Here is a 13,585-nt window from a genome sequence, read left to right on the forward strand (position 1 = left end):
CGTGACAGGCCCAGCACAACGAGAACAGCAGCAGGTGCCACTACGGATGGAAGGGAGCAGGTTGACGGGAAGCGATTAATTTCCTGTACCAACCGCCACAGTTTTGTTTTCCCGGTAGGTAGAATTGATCTGCAACGCCAGTGCCATCTTTAATCCGACTGGGCCGTTTCGTTGTTGCACTGACACGATAGCTGTGTGACATTGTGCCTTTACATGGACGGGTCGACGTGTCGTGTAATCGTGTTGCTTGCTGGATGAAACAACACACAGGCGTAACTAACATCATGATATTTGGGCCGAAAGAGCCCATGTAAGGGTTAGAGGCCCGGTCCATCCAAACTTGCGGCCGCATCGCGGCATCCACCAACGAGGCCGTCATCTCGGCCCGCGCGCGGGCATTGGGCCACGGTGGCATCTCGGGCATTCCGGCCCACGTATCGGTGTAACGGCGAAATCGCTAGCCGCACACGCGAGCGGAGCCGGAGAAGGAGACGGAGCCGGCAGGATCCACCACTGCTCCAGCTCTCTCCACTCTCACTCCCCGATTCGCCGGCGAGCAGGCGGCGGCGGCGGCGGCGGCGGAGCTCAAGGCTTCCTCTCCGCTCCGCAGGTAAACACCAGGCACCATCCCCTCGGCTGTGGCTCCCCCGTTCCTCTTGTCCCACTCTCTCTTGGCCCCGACCCTCGGGAGTCCGGCGCTACCGAATCCGTCTTCCCCCCGGAGCTGTCGAAGGAGCGCCGCGTGCGGCCGTGCTACTCCCACCGACGCCGCGTCACCTCGAAGGCGAAGGGGCTCTTCTCCCCTCCCCTCCAATGGACTGAGGCGTATCCCGTCTAGGCCGATTTATTCTGTTGAGACGGAAGCCCTAACATAGCTAGATTGTTTTTTCCAATGATTTGTCGCTTGCTACCAGCAATCAAATCCTTGTGTTATTTTTTGCTTGTCTGTGGCCACTCCAATCCACACATATAGTCGCATATTTGATTTGATTTTATTACTCGAATGGCAGCTTGCTTTGCAAAATTTTCAGAAGCGCAACTGAACCCTCGCGCCTGATATCTAAATAGCTGCTCACGAATCCACCTCCCTTATTGTGTACCAGGTACCAAGATGAAGGTCAAGATTCTTCAGTGGCATTCGGTGGCTTCTTGGACATGGGACGCCCAGGATGAAACCTGTGGTATATGCAGGATGGCATTCGACGGCTGCTGCCCTGATTGTAAGTTCCCCGGCGACGATTGCCCGCTCATCTGGGGCTCCTGCAACCACGCTTTCCATCTCCACTGCATACTCAAGTGGGTCAATTCTCAAACATCCACACCACTTTGCCCAATGTGCCGTAGGGAGTGGCAATTCAAGGGCTAATGGCATCTGAAATTATATCACTAGTATCTAGTTTGCATGTTTCCTTGTAGAGAACTGCAGGAAAACTTTTCTGGAACTTAGAAATGTTGTCTTCAAGTACTATGTACTAATATTTTCTGCAAATGCTGATGGTCACAATCTGCTAAGTGAAACTGTGAGCCAGTTTCATATCTGTAGTGTCCTTTTGGGAGTCTGATCGAGCAAATGAATTGTTACATTTGAAAGGCTGAATAATCTGAGGTTATCACAAATTTTCTCTTACTGTTTATTTTCAGAAAGATTATATATTTATATTTACCAACCAAAGATGATTAATTGTGTTCGTGTAGACTAGTACAAAAGCAATCATGTAACATCTAGCAGGTTGTGTATATTTTTTCCCTGTAATTCCTAACTTCATCAAAGCATCTCTCCCTTTGAGGAGCAACTGATAGACCCTAACCTAAAAATGCAGTATGATTCAGAACGAGTTATACCAGTGTTTGTTTATATGGTGAGACCCATTGTACAGTCACTCACAGAAAGTTTTATCTTAATAAATTCATGACATGCTTACATAACTTAAATCACTAAGTGCTGATTAGGTATTGTTCTTTGTTTTGCACTCAGAGTTGCACGTGCATTTTGGATTTTATATATTGAAAGCTAAATTTTGATATAGGCTCGTGTTAGCTTAGAATTGCCATAACTCAAATGTAAGGATCTGTTCCAAGTATCCCCTTCCACCTATAAATTGCATCTTGTACATGTTAATATTAATACTGTACCGTTGTATATCAGTATATGACCAACAAAGAACTGCAGAACCTTTTATATTTATGACCTAGCAAGTGACAGGATGAATCAATTTGAATGAATGAAAAGAAAACATTAATGATGAATGTTACTTTGTTGTATTGTGGTAAATGACGTTATCCATTCCCTGCAAAATATTTGCTCTCTAGTTTACTTAGGAAAAAGTACGAATTACTCCCCCCCCCCACTATTGTGGTCGTCCAAATTACCCCCTGAACCACAAAACCAGACATTCTTCACCTCCAACTATGTAAACCGGACGAATTACCCCCCTCAACCCAATCTGCGGTAGTTTTGGTCTACGTGGCATACACGTGGCAGTCCAGTCAGCATTCTATTTATTAAAAAACATGGGACCCACCTGTCATATCCTCTTCCATTGTTCCTCTCTCTCTTCTCTCTCTCTCTCACGCGCACGGCAGCAGGCGGCGGCGGCGCACACGCACGCGGACGGGGCCGGAGGCGGCGGCGAGGACAGCGGCGTGGCCGAGACGCGCACGGTGGCGAGGACGGCAGCACGCACGCACGCGGACAGGGGCCGGAGGCGGCGGTGAGGACGGTGGCATGCACGGCGCTGCGGCGCGCACGGCGGCACGCACGCGGACGCAGGCTCGAGGCCTCGACCTCCCTCTGCCCCGCGCGCTCGTCCTCCTCGACACGCCGTCCCATCCACGCCGAGTTCCGCGTCGTCGGCGGCGTCTCCAGCAGGCCCAACTAGAGGTGGTGGCTCATCGATCCCGCGTGCTGGAGCTCAAGCTTGCTCGGCGGCTCGTCGATCCCGCGGAGGAACTCGAGGAGGGGTGGTCACCATCGCCGCTGCCACGCCTCTTCGCGCCCCGCGCCGTCGCCGTCGCCCCTCGAGCCCCGCCCGCGCCGCGCGCCGTCGTCCATCGCCCATCGCCGTCATCACCTCGAGCCCCATCCGCGCGCCGCCCACGGCTACGACGGGTGCGTCGGCAGCTTCCTGTACTAGGACGGACACCATCGCGGCGGCCCGGGCGTGGCGTTCTCGTTCGACGGCCTCTGCGACCTCGTCCTGCTCAAGGCCGTCGTCGTCGACATCAGACGAGAATAATCGAAATTGTACCACACCAGAATATGATTCTTAATTTTATACCTTCATCGATACGTGTTTAGGCTAGATGTTTGTGTTGATTGGTAAAAGACGTTGGATATATGCTGGGAAACCATTTTGATTGTGTTGTTGCTCCAAACCACTAAGCTCACTCGTGTCAGCCGAGCAAAGCTAAAGCAGCCATGGCTCAAGGCCAACTCGACGCCCAGAGTGTCGTCCCTACCGCCACCGGAGACGAGGGATACGACATCCTCGCGTTGCTTCCGATGAGGGAAGGATGGTGGACGACGTTCGTCCTCTACCACGGCTGCTGGATGGCGCGGCAGACAGCGAGCAGCGTGTCATCAGCGACATGGCAAGGCACGGGGACGGCAAGCTCAACACGGTGCACCTCTCCAGCAAGGTCGCGCGCTGTAAGTTCGAGTGCTGCTACCTCGCCGGAGCACCGCGCGGCACGCTCTACCTCCTCAAGCGGGTGTACAAGCGCAAGCAGGTCGGCGGCGGCGGCGCCTCGAGCCCCGTCCGCTTGCCCGCGTGCTGCTGCCATCGCGTCGCGTCGCCTCCTCGCGCCCCGCCCCGCCGCGCCGTCCTCGCCGCCGCCTCCGGCCCCCGTCCGCGTGCGTGCATGCCGCCGCCGCCGCCCCCGCCTGCTGCCATGCGCGTGAGATAGAGAGGGGAAGGGGGAAGAGTGAGAGTGAGAGTGAGAGAGAGAGAGAGAGAGAGAAGAGAGAGGAAGAGAGAGAGGAATAGTGAAAGAGGATATGACAGGTGGGTCCCATATTTTTTTATAAATAGAATGCTGGCTGGACTGCCACGCGTACACCACGTAGACCAAAATCACCGTGGATTGGGTCGAGGGGGGTAATTCGTCCGGTTTGCATAGTTGGGGGTGAAGAATGTCCGGTTTTGTGGTTTAGGGGGTAATTCGGACGACCGCAATAGTTCGAGGGGGTAATTCGTACTTTTTCCTTTTACTTATCTAGAAAATGCAAACAATAAAATCTGAAAGCTGTGTAATTGGGGATTGAACACCTTTGCATAACTTCTTATAAACATCTCACTTTTCTCATATCTGCGTCTATTCAGGGCAGATTTATTTGCATGTTGCTGAATGGTGACTATGTGGCTGGGTGCATTTCACTTTACTCATTGTCTACCAGTGATCAGAGCAGACCTTTTTTGCCTGTTGAGTAAATTGTGGCCTTTGTGGCAGGGCGTATACATTTATGTGTCTCATAATTTGTTGTCTTGTACTCTTGTAGAATATTGCAATTATATGATCTATCCATATTTTTATTAAATTTGTGCAAGTAAGTAATCTATTGTTGTTGGCGGCTCGGCTGGTACGCTTTCGAGAATTTAATCTCTTTCTTTCTTTTGCAAAATGAGTAGAATTTCAGCCTTCTTGGAGAGGTTTGTTCTCTTTGCCTGGTTACTAGATAGCCTAGAAGAGCATTTTTTAAATTTATTTAGTCAAAAGTGATTTTTAGTGATATTTCCAGAAACTGTGCTAAAAATTACCATGTTTCTATATCCAGGTTCCAGCTCATTCTTTTCATTTTGATAAGCAAACTAGGTGTCCTTTTTTCATAAGCAGGAAGGGAAATCTTAGGATAAATTAGTACCCTTCCTGTTTTTAAAATTTATTATAAGATACGTTGAAGTATTCTTTTGAAATAAAATTGGAATTTAAAGCAATCTTCCAGGCCGTTAATTGGGGCCATACAGACTGGGTCTTCACTTTTCTAATGCCTTTCGGTCTGAATTATGTTTCGTATAGCTGCTCCTTTTCTTTTCAGGGCAGGAAGCTGCACCTCGTCCATGTTGTGCTGTCTAGGGTCCAGGCTCCAGGCTCGCTTGCAACTGTGGGCAAATCTCGTGGTATTTCGTGGCCGCTACTCCACCATTTCATGCTAAGCAGCTAATGCCTGTCGGGCTAATGGCATCACGCATTTCATTAGCTACTGACAAAAAATGATATTCTCTCCTCCTGATGATGGTTGCCAGCAGTGAGCGTTACAGTTAAGCTTGTTCTCCAAAAATATCATATTGTTCTACTACTTGCAGATCTCCCATTCTACATGGCTCCAAATTTCAGGTGAACTGCTCCTTTCCAATGGAGCCTTGGCACGAAAGCGACCTGGATTTTGCGAGGCTGCCACTACGTGACAACAATTGTGATAGGCAGTTTGGTGGTGGCCGCATGCAGCTGCTTGCCTTGACTGAAAATTGGTTTTCCAGCTTGTGACCACTGTTTCTGGCTGTCAGCTTGCTCCGGAGATACATACCATGTGACCCCATGGATCAGTGGCATGGAATTCCTTTGGTGTTTTCAGGTTGCTTGAATTTCTGGGAAGCTTCCTGTTAGGCTACAACGTTAACAGTGTTTGAGCCAGTTCGTTTTTAGTACTCCGTACATTTCAATCCGTGGTAAGACCTGAAAAAATTTCACGTGTGTAGCCATGCTCTGATTTAAGCCTGTTCGGTCGCTTTGTACAGCAGTACAGGCCAGGTCATCTGCATTGGTTGCTGGGTGTCCGTATACGATTTTACCTGTGCCTGGTCACCTGGCCTTGCTGCCTTGCATATGATAAGCTGTATCCTGGTGAGGCTTGACTCGGAGTAAACTAGTGCCATTCTGAAACGGGCGCAGCCGCGGAAATTACGCTGTTATGGTGGTTGCAGACTTGCAGCTCATGGCAGAGTGCTACGCGGTTCACATCTTAATCAATCGAGGAAGCCATGTTCCCCACTGACGAGCAGCAGCCAGCTACCGAGCATGGTGCGCTGTTACCCTTGGACATTGGATACTTTGGGGTATCATTACGAAATTGTTACTGACGCAGCAACGTTGTAGGGCTAGCCGGGCAGCGGCATCTGTTTCCCGATTGCAGTAAATGCAAGTGACGAGATCGAGGCAACATGAGCCGGAACTCTTATCTTTTCGCCTATGCTTATACTCTCTTCATACTCATAAAGAAAAGAAAGTCGTTTAAAATAATGTTTAAGTCAAACATTGGGAACATAAATCATGAATACCTCTTAAATTGTTGAGTTTGAAAATGTAAAAATTATATGTATAGATTTATCTTGAAAAATACTTTCATAAAAGCATACATATATCACTTTTCAATAAATACTTTTATAGAAACAAGAAATCAAAGAAATCAAAGTTGTGTTTTGGAGACCGTGTCATTGTCCTAAACGACTTCCTTTACGAGTATGGAGGGAGTACTTATCAGCCAAAATTTAAATTTTCAACCTTAAATTTAAAGTTGTTTTTAGAGTTTTTTATTGAAGTTTATTTTTTCAGCCTTTGCTTTTAGATCGTTAAGAATACATATATAAAAATTCTATTCACAAATTACTACTTCTCTCTGTTTCACAGCATCAATATGGATGTGAGAAATGTTAAAATGACTTACATCGTTTGCAAATATAGCGTTTGGTGGGGCCGCTGGATTCTGGAAGTAACCGAGAATGATCAAGGAAAACTCGTCAAGTTCTGGCACTTGTCAGAGTGAAATTTCGGAATACTATCCTCCTGATAATTCGATTACTAGATTCCTGATAATTACCCGGACGGGCAAACCGTGTCAGGGAATTCGGTTTGTGCATCCAAGGCACGAAACGGGTGAAGTGAACAGAGCGGCACGTCGGGGCGACAAGGGCCCCACCGTTCAGTTTCAGTGGCACGAAGCGACGCGACGCGTGTTCGCATGACCCGCCGCATTCCGCGGCCGTGCCGAAAGTGTGAACGGTGAACCTCTCCCCTGGCCCGCGGGCCCCACCCCCCAATCATCTTCTCCTGGCCTCCAGCCTCCAGCTGATGCCAACTGCCATGTCAGCAACTAACGCGCTCGCTTCCTTCCCGCCTCGCCTCAACGCAAAGCGAGATCCCCCCTATACCTATTAATACCTCATCTTGTCGTCTCGTATCATCTCATCTCATCACATCAGCACACATCACACGCGCCGATTCCGAAGAAATCAATCAACCAACTACTAGGCGAAAGCAAGAGCGGATCGGGAGCTGCATTTCGCGGTCGTTTTCTTCCTCTGAATTCTGGTGTTTGCGGTTGCGGCAATGGCGTTGGTGGCGGCAGCGGCGGCGAATCCGAAGCAGAAACAGAAGCAGCAGAAGGCGTCGATCGGGAGGCGGGCGTGGCGGCTGCTGCGCCTGGCGGTGCTCTGGGCGAGGAAGGGCAGCGCGGTGCACAGCCTCCGCCTGCTCAGCAACCTGCGGCGCGCCGGCGTGGGCCTCGGCGTCGTCGGCCGCGGCGACCGCCTGGGGTACGGCGAGCGGGAGTACTCGATCGAGGAGACGCCGGCGTTCCGGTTCCGCACGCCGTCGGCGCGGGTGCTCCGCCTAATCCCCTGCATCGCCCCCGCCGTCCCGGACACGCCCGGGCTCTACGGCGACGAGGACCGCTACTTCTTCGCCCGCCGCGACACGGAGCCCGAGTGCGGCGGCGGCGTCGGGTACTACGACTACAATGGCGAGCCGGGCGAGTGCGGCGGCGTGGACGACGAGAGCTTCCGCGACGGCGCGATGGAGGAGCAGCTCCTCGAGCTGTCCATGCTGGAGGCGAGCGCCGCCGCCGTGACGGAGGACGCCGGCGTGGACGCCAAGGCGGAGGAGTTCATCGCCAAATTCCACGCGCAGATGAAGCTACAGAGGCAAATCTCATGGCTGCAGTACAACGAGATGATGGAGAGGAGCCTCCGCTAGATGATTATTCCTACCCAATAAGATCCATTTTTTGCGTTTTGTTTCACCGATTCAAATTCATACACCAGCTAAAAATACAGAGATATTGAGGAGTAGCTTCGTATACGTACAGTACAGATCAATACATTTTTAAATTTATTTTTCTTCCTTGAGCATTGATATTGGTTTGGTTCATTGGTTGCGAATTGATATCTGTACATTTTGTGCATTGAGAATAAACGAGCAGAGCAGAAATTTCAGATTCAGGAGGAGGCTTCTTCTTGGACGCGCAGAAGAACATGCAGTTGCTTTGGCTCAATGTAAGCTGTACTGCTGTGTATCCGCATGGTACACCTGCTTGATTCAATTGTGGTATTACTCTTTACCTAATTTGTTCGTTGGGTTACATAATTAGATGTACGTACACCTGGATCTTGAATCTAATGATGACAGCATTTGACGATATTAATGAAAACCCGTACCAAGGCTACGTTTAGTTTCTAAAATTGAAAAGAAGTTTAGAGAAAGTTGTTAGTTTAGAAAAAAAAGTTAGGAGTTTATGTGAGTAGGAAAGTTTTCGATGTGATGTGATGTGATGGAAAGTTGAGAGTTCGGGGGAAGTTTGGTTTGAACTAAACAGGAAATTTGTTTATGGATAATTATAGTGAATTCGTGTCACAAATGAGTATGTTCACGTCAACCATTGCTGCCTTTCTGGTTTGAGTTCACGCCAAAATTAAAGGTTTAGTTGAAATTAGAATAATATAACGGAAAAGTTAAAATTTTATGTGTGTAGGAAAATTTTGATACGATGAAAAAGATAGAAGTTTAAAGAAAAAGTTTAGAACTAAACAGGCCTTAACCAATCAGTTCGGCTCGACTGATCTAGACATCACAGTTTATGCACTAGTACGACCGATCTGCCTGTCCTTGTTTGCGTCGTGCCGACCGACCGCCACGCCGTGGCTGGGTTTAGCGGAAACCAGCGACCTGCCCTGACGCCGTCAAGCGGCGAGGATTTAGAATCCTCTGCTGCAAGGCTGGAATGGAAAAAGGCTGCTAACACAAACCGAGTCTGGCGATCGAATCATTTCTGTACCTGTTATTACTGGTACTATAAATCGGGTTTAAAATTTTTTATATATATTATTAAAATGTGTTATATTTTGTATTTGGTTTATTTTGAAGTGGGAACAGTAATGAGTGATGTATAGAGTAATCCACGTTTCACCGAGCTGCTGTTGGCTCGTAGTTTTTTTTCACTGTTTAACCACTCGTCTAATTAAAAAAAATTAAAATTATTATTTATTTCTTACTTACTTTATTATTTAAAGTATTTTAAGCATAACGTTTCGTTTTTTATATTTACATAAATTTTTTAAATAAAATGAGTGATCAAACAATATAAGAAAAACTAAAAATCCTTATAAGACGGAGGGAGTAATTTTTGGGCAGATCGTCTCTCCGGAGTCGAGAGCAAGAACGTGAGAGGTTATTATTCCTTGACCGAACCGAGCTGATCCCTGTAAAGAACGTGGTGCGTGGAAGATGGGCCGGACGATCTTCGGAACTCCATGTGAAGTTGCAAAAGTCTTGACGGCTATAGTCCTTGCACGTTTGATTGGGCTTTTCAGCCATGAACAACGCAAAACCACAACTAGAAGTGGTCTCGGGGACTGAATTTCCCCTTTTTGTCTTTTTCTTTCAAAAAAAATATTTTATAAGTAGATCAGTGATAAAACTTATTTCAAGAATGGAACTTTTTCAACGTCATTATCATTGATGTCGTGATTCAACATACTAACGCTAGCGTCATCTCTCTAGCCTCGTCGTGAAAGCTAGGTCACTTATGTTAAGAGCGAGGGGCCAATGACATTAGCACTGATAACCTATTTATATTTTTTTAAAAAATGATTTATCTGTAATTAAAAAAACTATTTACAAATAGTTCCTTAGAGCTAGTGTCATTGACATTGAGGCTATATTTAGTAAATATTTTTTATTATTACAAATAGATCATTTTTACTTTTTTATAAATAGATCCTTGGCCTCAATGGCATTAGCACCGACCCCCTTCATACAAGTGACTTAGTTCTCACGGGGAGGCTAGTGGGACGTCACTAATGTCATTGATGTCGAAAAAGAGTCTATTCTCGGAAGAAATTTTTTAGGGTGCCTATTTATAAAATAAGTTCTTAAAATTCTAAAATATATATAAAAAATCCATATCTTAGGGATAGAAAATATGCCATATAGGATGAGACTAAGATTAATGTTAGCGGTACTACCTTTCCCATGTACAGTAGCTTCAAGTATAACACATTCATTATTTTTATTGCCCATTTTAATTTTGGCTCCTCCATTTTACATTCAAGTTCTTATATAATTTTACAACAGAAACTCCTAGATAAAAAAATACACTCACATATTAAACCAATAGTCACAGCCGTTCCTCCCTTCACCATCATCGATGACCGCTCCACCATCCTTCTCCCACTCCGGCCACCGCAACATCTCCCGCTTCTTGCTCCGGCCATCAAGCTGCTCCCCTTTCACTCAAATCTTAAAAGTGTGGAGTTCATCTTCATCGGGTCGCCATCGCTTCTCCTCTCTTAAGCGGCGCCATGACCCCCCCTCCTCGTCGTCGTAGGCTACATATGGATAAGATGGGGGTGGCTGACTGGCAGTCGAGGAGGCGAGGTGATGTCTGGCAATGAGGTGAGCCTAGGTGAGACGTCGGCTCGTCTCTTTCAAGGCCAATACCGGTGAATCCCCAAGCTCGACGCCAAATCCTTATGCATAGTGTCTTCCTGCTCATTGTGGGCTTCATCTCCACTGTCCAGTCTTGTCGTTCACCTAGAACATGCCATAGTTGCAGGCCAATAAATGCCAACATGGTGTATATCAACATCAAAACAACGAGTTCCCAAATACAACTGCTATCTCTATGTTCTTCGACCATCATTTTTCCCTATCTCCTCTCCAATTGCCCTTCCCCTTTGCGGCCGCCTTCTACCAAGAAATCAAGCGAGGCAGAGGGGACCACACTGGTCGCTTGGGAGGTACGCCGTCTTGACACAACGTTGCTTTTGGTCATGTCTACACCACCATGTGGCTTCAGGGCTGCAAGGCACTAATGTTGTCTACAAGCCACAGTTGGCTCTAATGGGCCTATGCACAACTAACAATGGCAAACGGTATAAAATTTGTCAAAAATAAATTATTTTTAAATTTTATTTGAGTCTAATAGGGTTACCGCGGTTTTACATTTACCGTATCTGACGGTAAGCGCAATTAATGTGTGGTTACCGCCTTTTTGTAAACCATGGCTATGAGTGGTGCTTATGCAAATTTGTTCAGGGGTAAGCTTGCAAAGTTGCACTGAGTGGTGCACATACAAGTTCGTCCAGCTTAGCGTGTGTTTAGTTCACGCCAAAAATAAAAGTTTGATTGAAATTGGAACGATGTGATGAAAAAGTTGGAAGTTTGTGTTCGTAGGAAGTTTGATGAAATAAAAAAAAACTAGCATGGTGGCCCGCGCAGATTGCGTGCCTCTGCGCGCCTAGCATCATTATATTTTCTTTCATATAATATCATATATGTTTTCTCATTATATTATTCAAATATATTAAAATAACAACATAATTTTAAATTTTGCAATAACTTTACAAAACTACTAATGTGTAATATTCATATTATATTTTATATACATGTTAGTTACTAATTATTTTTAATATCAAATTTTAGTTATTTGTAAATTATATATATTCCTATATGGACTATAGACTCATCTTTTAATATTTCTTTTTTTTAATTCCGAATTTTCTGTAAATTGTATTTCTATATAGACTCTATGCTCTTCTTCCCATATTATTTATTTTTATTTCTGAATTTTTATTATTTCTAATTGTATTTCTATGTGGACTCTAAACTCTTCTTTCAATACTATTTAATTTTTAATTTCGAATTTCAGTTACTTCTAAATTGTATTCCTATATTGACTTTGAACTCTTATTCCAATGTTTTTCTTAATTTTAAATTTTAGTTATTTGTAAATTGTATTTTTATACGGGCTCTAAACTCTACTTTTAATTTTATTATGTTTATTTCAAATTTTAGTTAGTTTTAAATTCCTATATGGACTCTATACTCTACTTCTAATATTCCTTATTTTTTAATTCTAAATTTCTATTTTTTTCTTAATTGTATTTCTATATAGACTCTATACTCTACTTCTAATATTCCTTATTTTTAATTTCAAAATTCTATTATTTCCTAATTGTATTTATATATAGACTCTATACTCTACTTCTAATCTTCCTTATTTGTAATTCCGAATTTCGGTTATTTCCTAATTGTATTTCAATATAGACTCTATACTCTACTTCTAATATTCCTTATTTTTAATTCCGAATTTCAGTTATTTCCTAATTGTATTTCTATATGGACTCTAGTCTCATTTTCTAATATTCCTTATTTTTTAATTCCGAATTTCAACTATTTCTAAATTGTATTTCTATATGGACTCTAGTCTCCTCTTCGAATATTCCTTATTTTTTAATTCCGAATTTCAGCTATTTCTAAATTGTATTTCTATATGGACTCTGCTTTTTCTTTCTATATGGACTCTAGTCTTCTCTTCTAATATTCCTTAGTTTTTAATTCCGAATTTCAGCTATTTCTAAATTATATTCCTATATAGACTCTGCTTTTTCTTTTTTCTCCGATTAACGTGGGAATTTCTAGCTCATGAAAGCGAACGTGGTGTCTCCTTTTTCTATTCTTTTAATAGTATAATAGATTAAAAATTTGAAGAAAAAGTTAATAACTAAACCAGGCCTTACTCTAGTCAATGGCTGGGATAACGCACCTGATCTAGCATCTACTCCCAGACGGCAAGATTGCACGCCCAGGATTACGATTCTATGCATCGGCTACAAAAAAAAAAAAAGTTGTGGACGATACTGATCGCCGGATCCCAAGATTCAAATCGATCTGGTGGCATCGGCTGGTGCTGACCTGCTGATGCAATCGCCGGCCCTGCCACCGAACCAGTACCAACGGCTCAATCCAATCCGGGCCCACCTGTCATACAAATATCCACGACAACTCTCCCAACAAAATCATTTTTTTCAAACCGCCCCTGGCCCACCACCCAGATGTGTTTGACCCGGGGCTCCAAGCCTCCAAACTCTCGATCCGAACAGCGCCCACCCAATAGGACCACGCCACGTCACCGCCTACGGTGTTCGCTGCTCGATCGGACATCCCTGCCGTCCGTCACGCGCATCAAGATTCGCGCGTGGTTCGCCGCACGCTTCAGCCACACCCCTCCTCGTGATGGGATTCCCCTTCCGCACCGAGAAGAATTTGAAATCCTGGTCGCTTGAAAAAGAGCCGTTGCCTCCTCTTTCATCGTTTTCCCCACCACGCACACACCACCTGCTCCCGTCCACGCCACGGCGCGGGGACTCTCACCGACACGTGGGACCCACCCGCGCGTGGGGCCCACGCGTCAGCCTCGCTCACCACCAACGGTAGTGCGGGGCCCACCTCCCCCCACCCCCCGAATTCGAAAAAAAACCCACCACCATTCGTGCTGCCGCTTGCGTGTTGTTATTACTCCTTGGATCGACTC

General features: G+C 45.6%; 1 protein-coding gene across 1 annotated transcript; it reads left to right on the forward strand.

Annotated features, from left to right (window-relative positions):
• Positions 1 to 7,162: 7,162 nt before the first annotated feature.
• LOC127766025 (uncharacterized) lies at positions 7,163 to 8,213 on the forward strand. The gene has a single exon (XM_052291027.1). The coding sequence runs from the start codon at positions 7,324 to 7,326 to the stop codon at positions 7,966 to 7,968; it is 645 nt and encodes a 214-aa protein (XP_052146987.1). The 5' UTR covers positions 7,163 to 7,323; the 3' UTR covers positions 7,969 to 8,213.
• Positions 8,214 to 13,585: the final 5,372 nt, after the last annotated feature.

This window comes from Oryza glaberrima, chromosome 3, assembly GCF_000147395.1.
Source record: "Oryza glaberrima chromosome 3, OglaRS2, whole genome shotgun sequence".
In the NCBI taxonomy this organism is placed as follows: domain Eukaryota; kingdom Viridiplantae; phylum Streptophyta; class Magnoliopsida; order Poales; family Poaceae; genus Oryza; species Oryza glaberrima.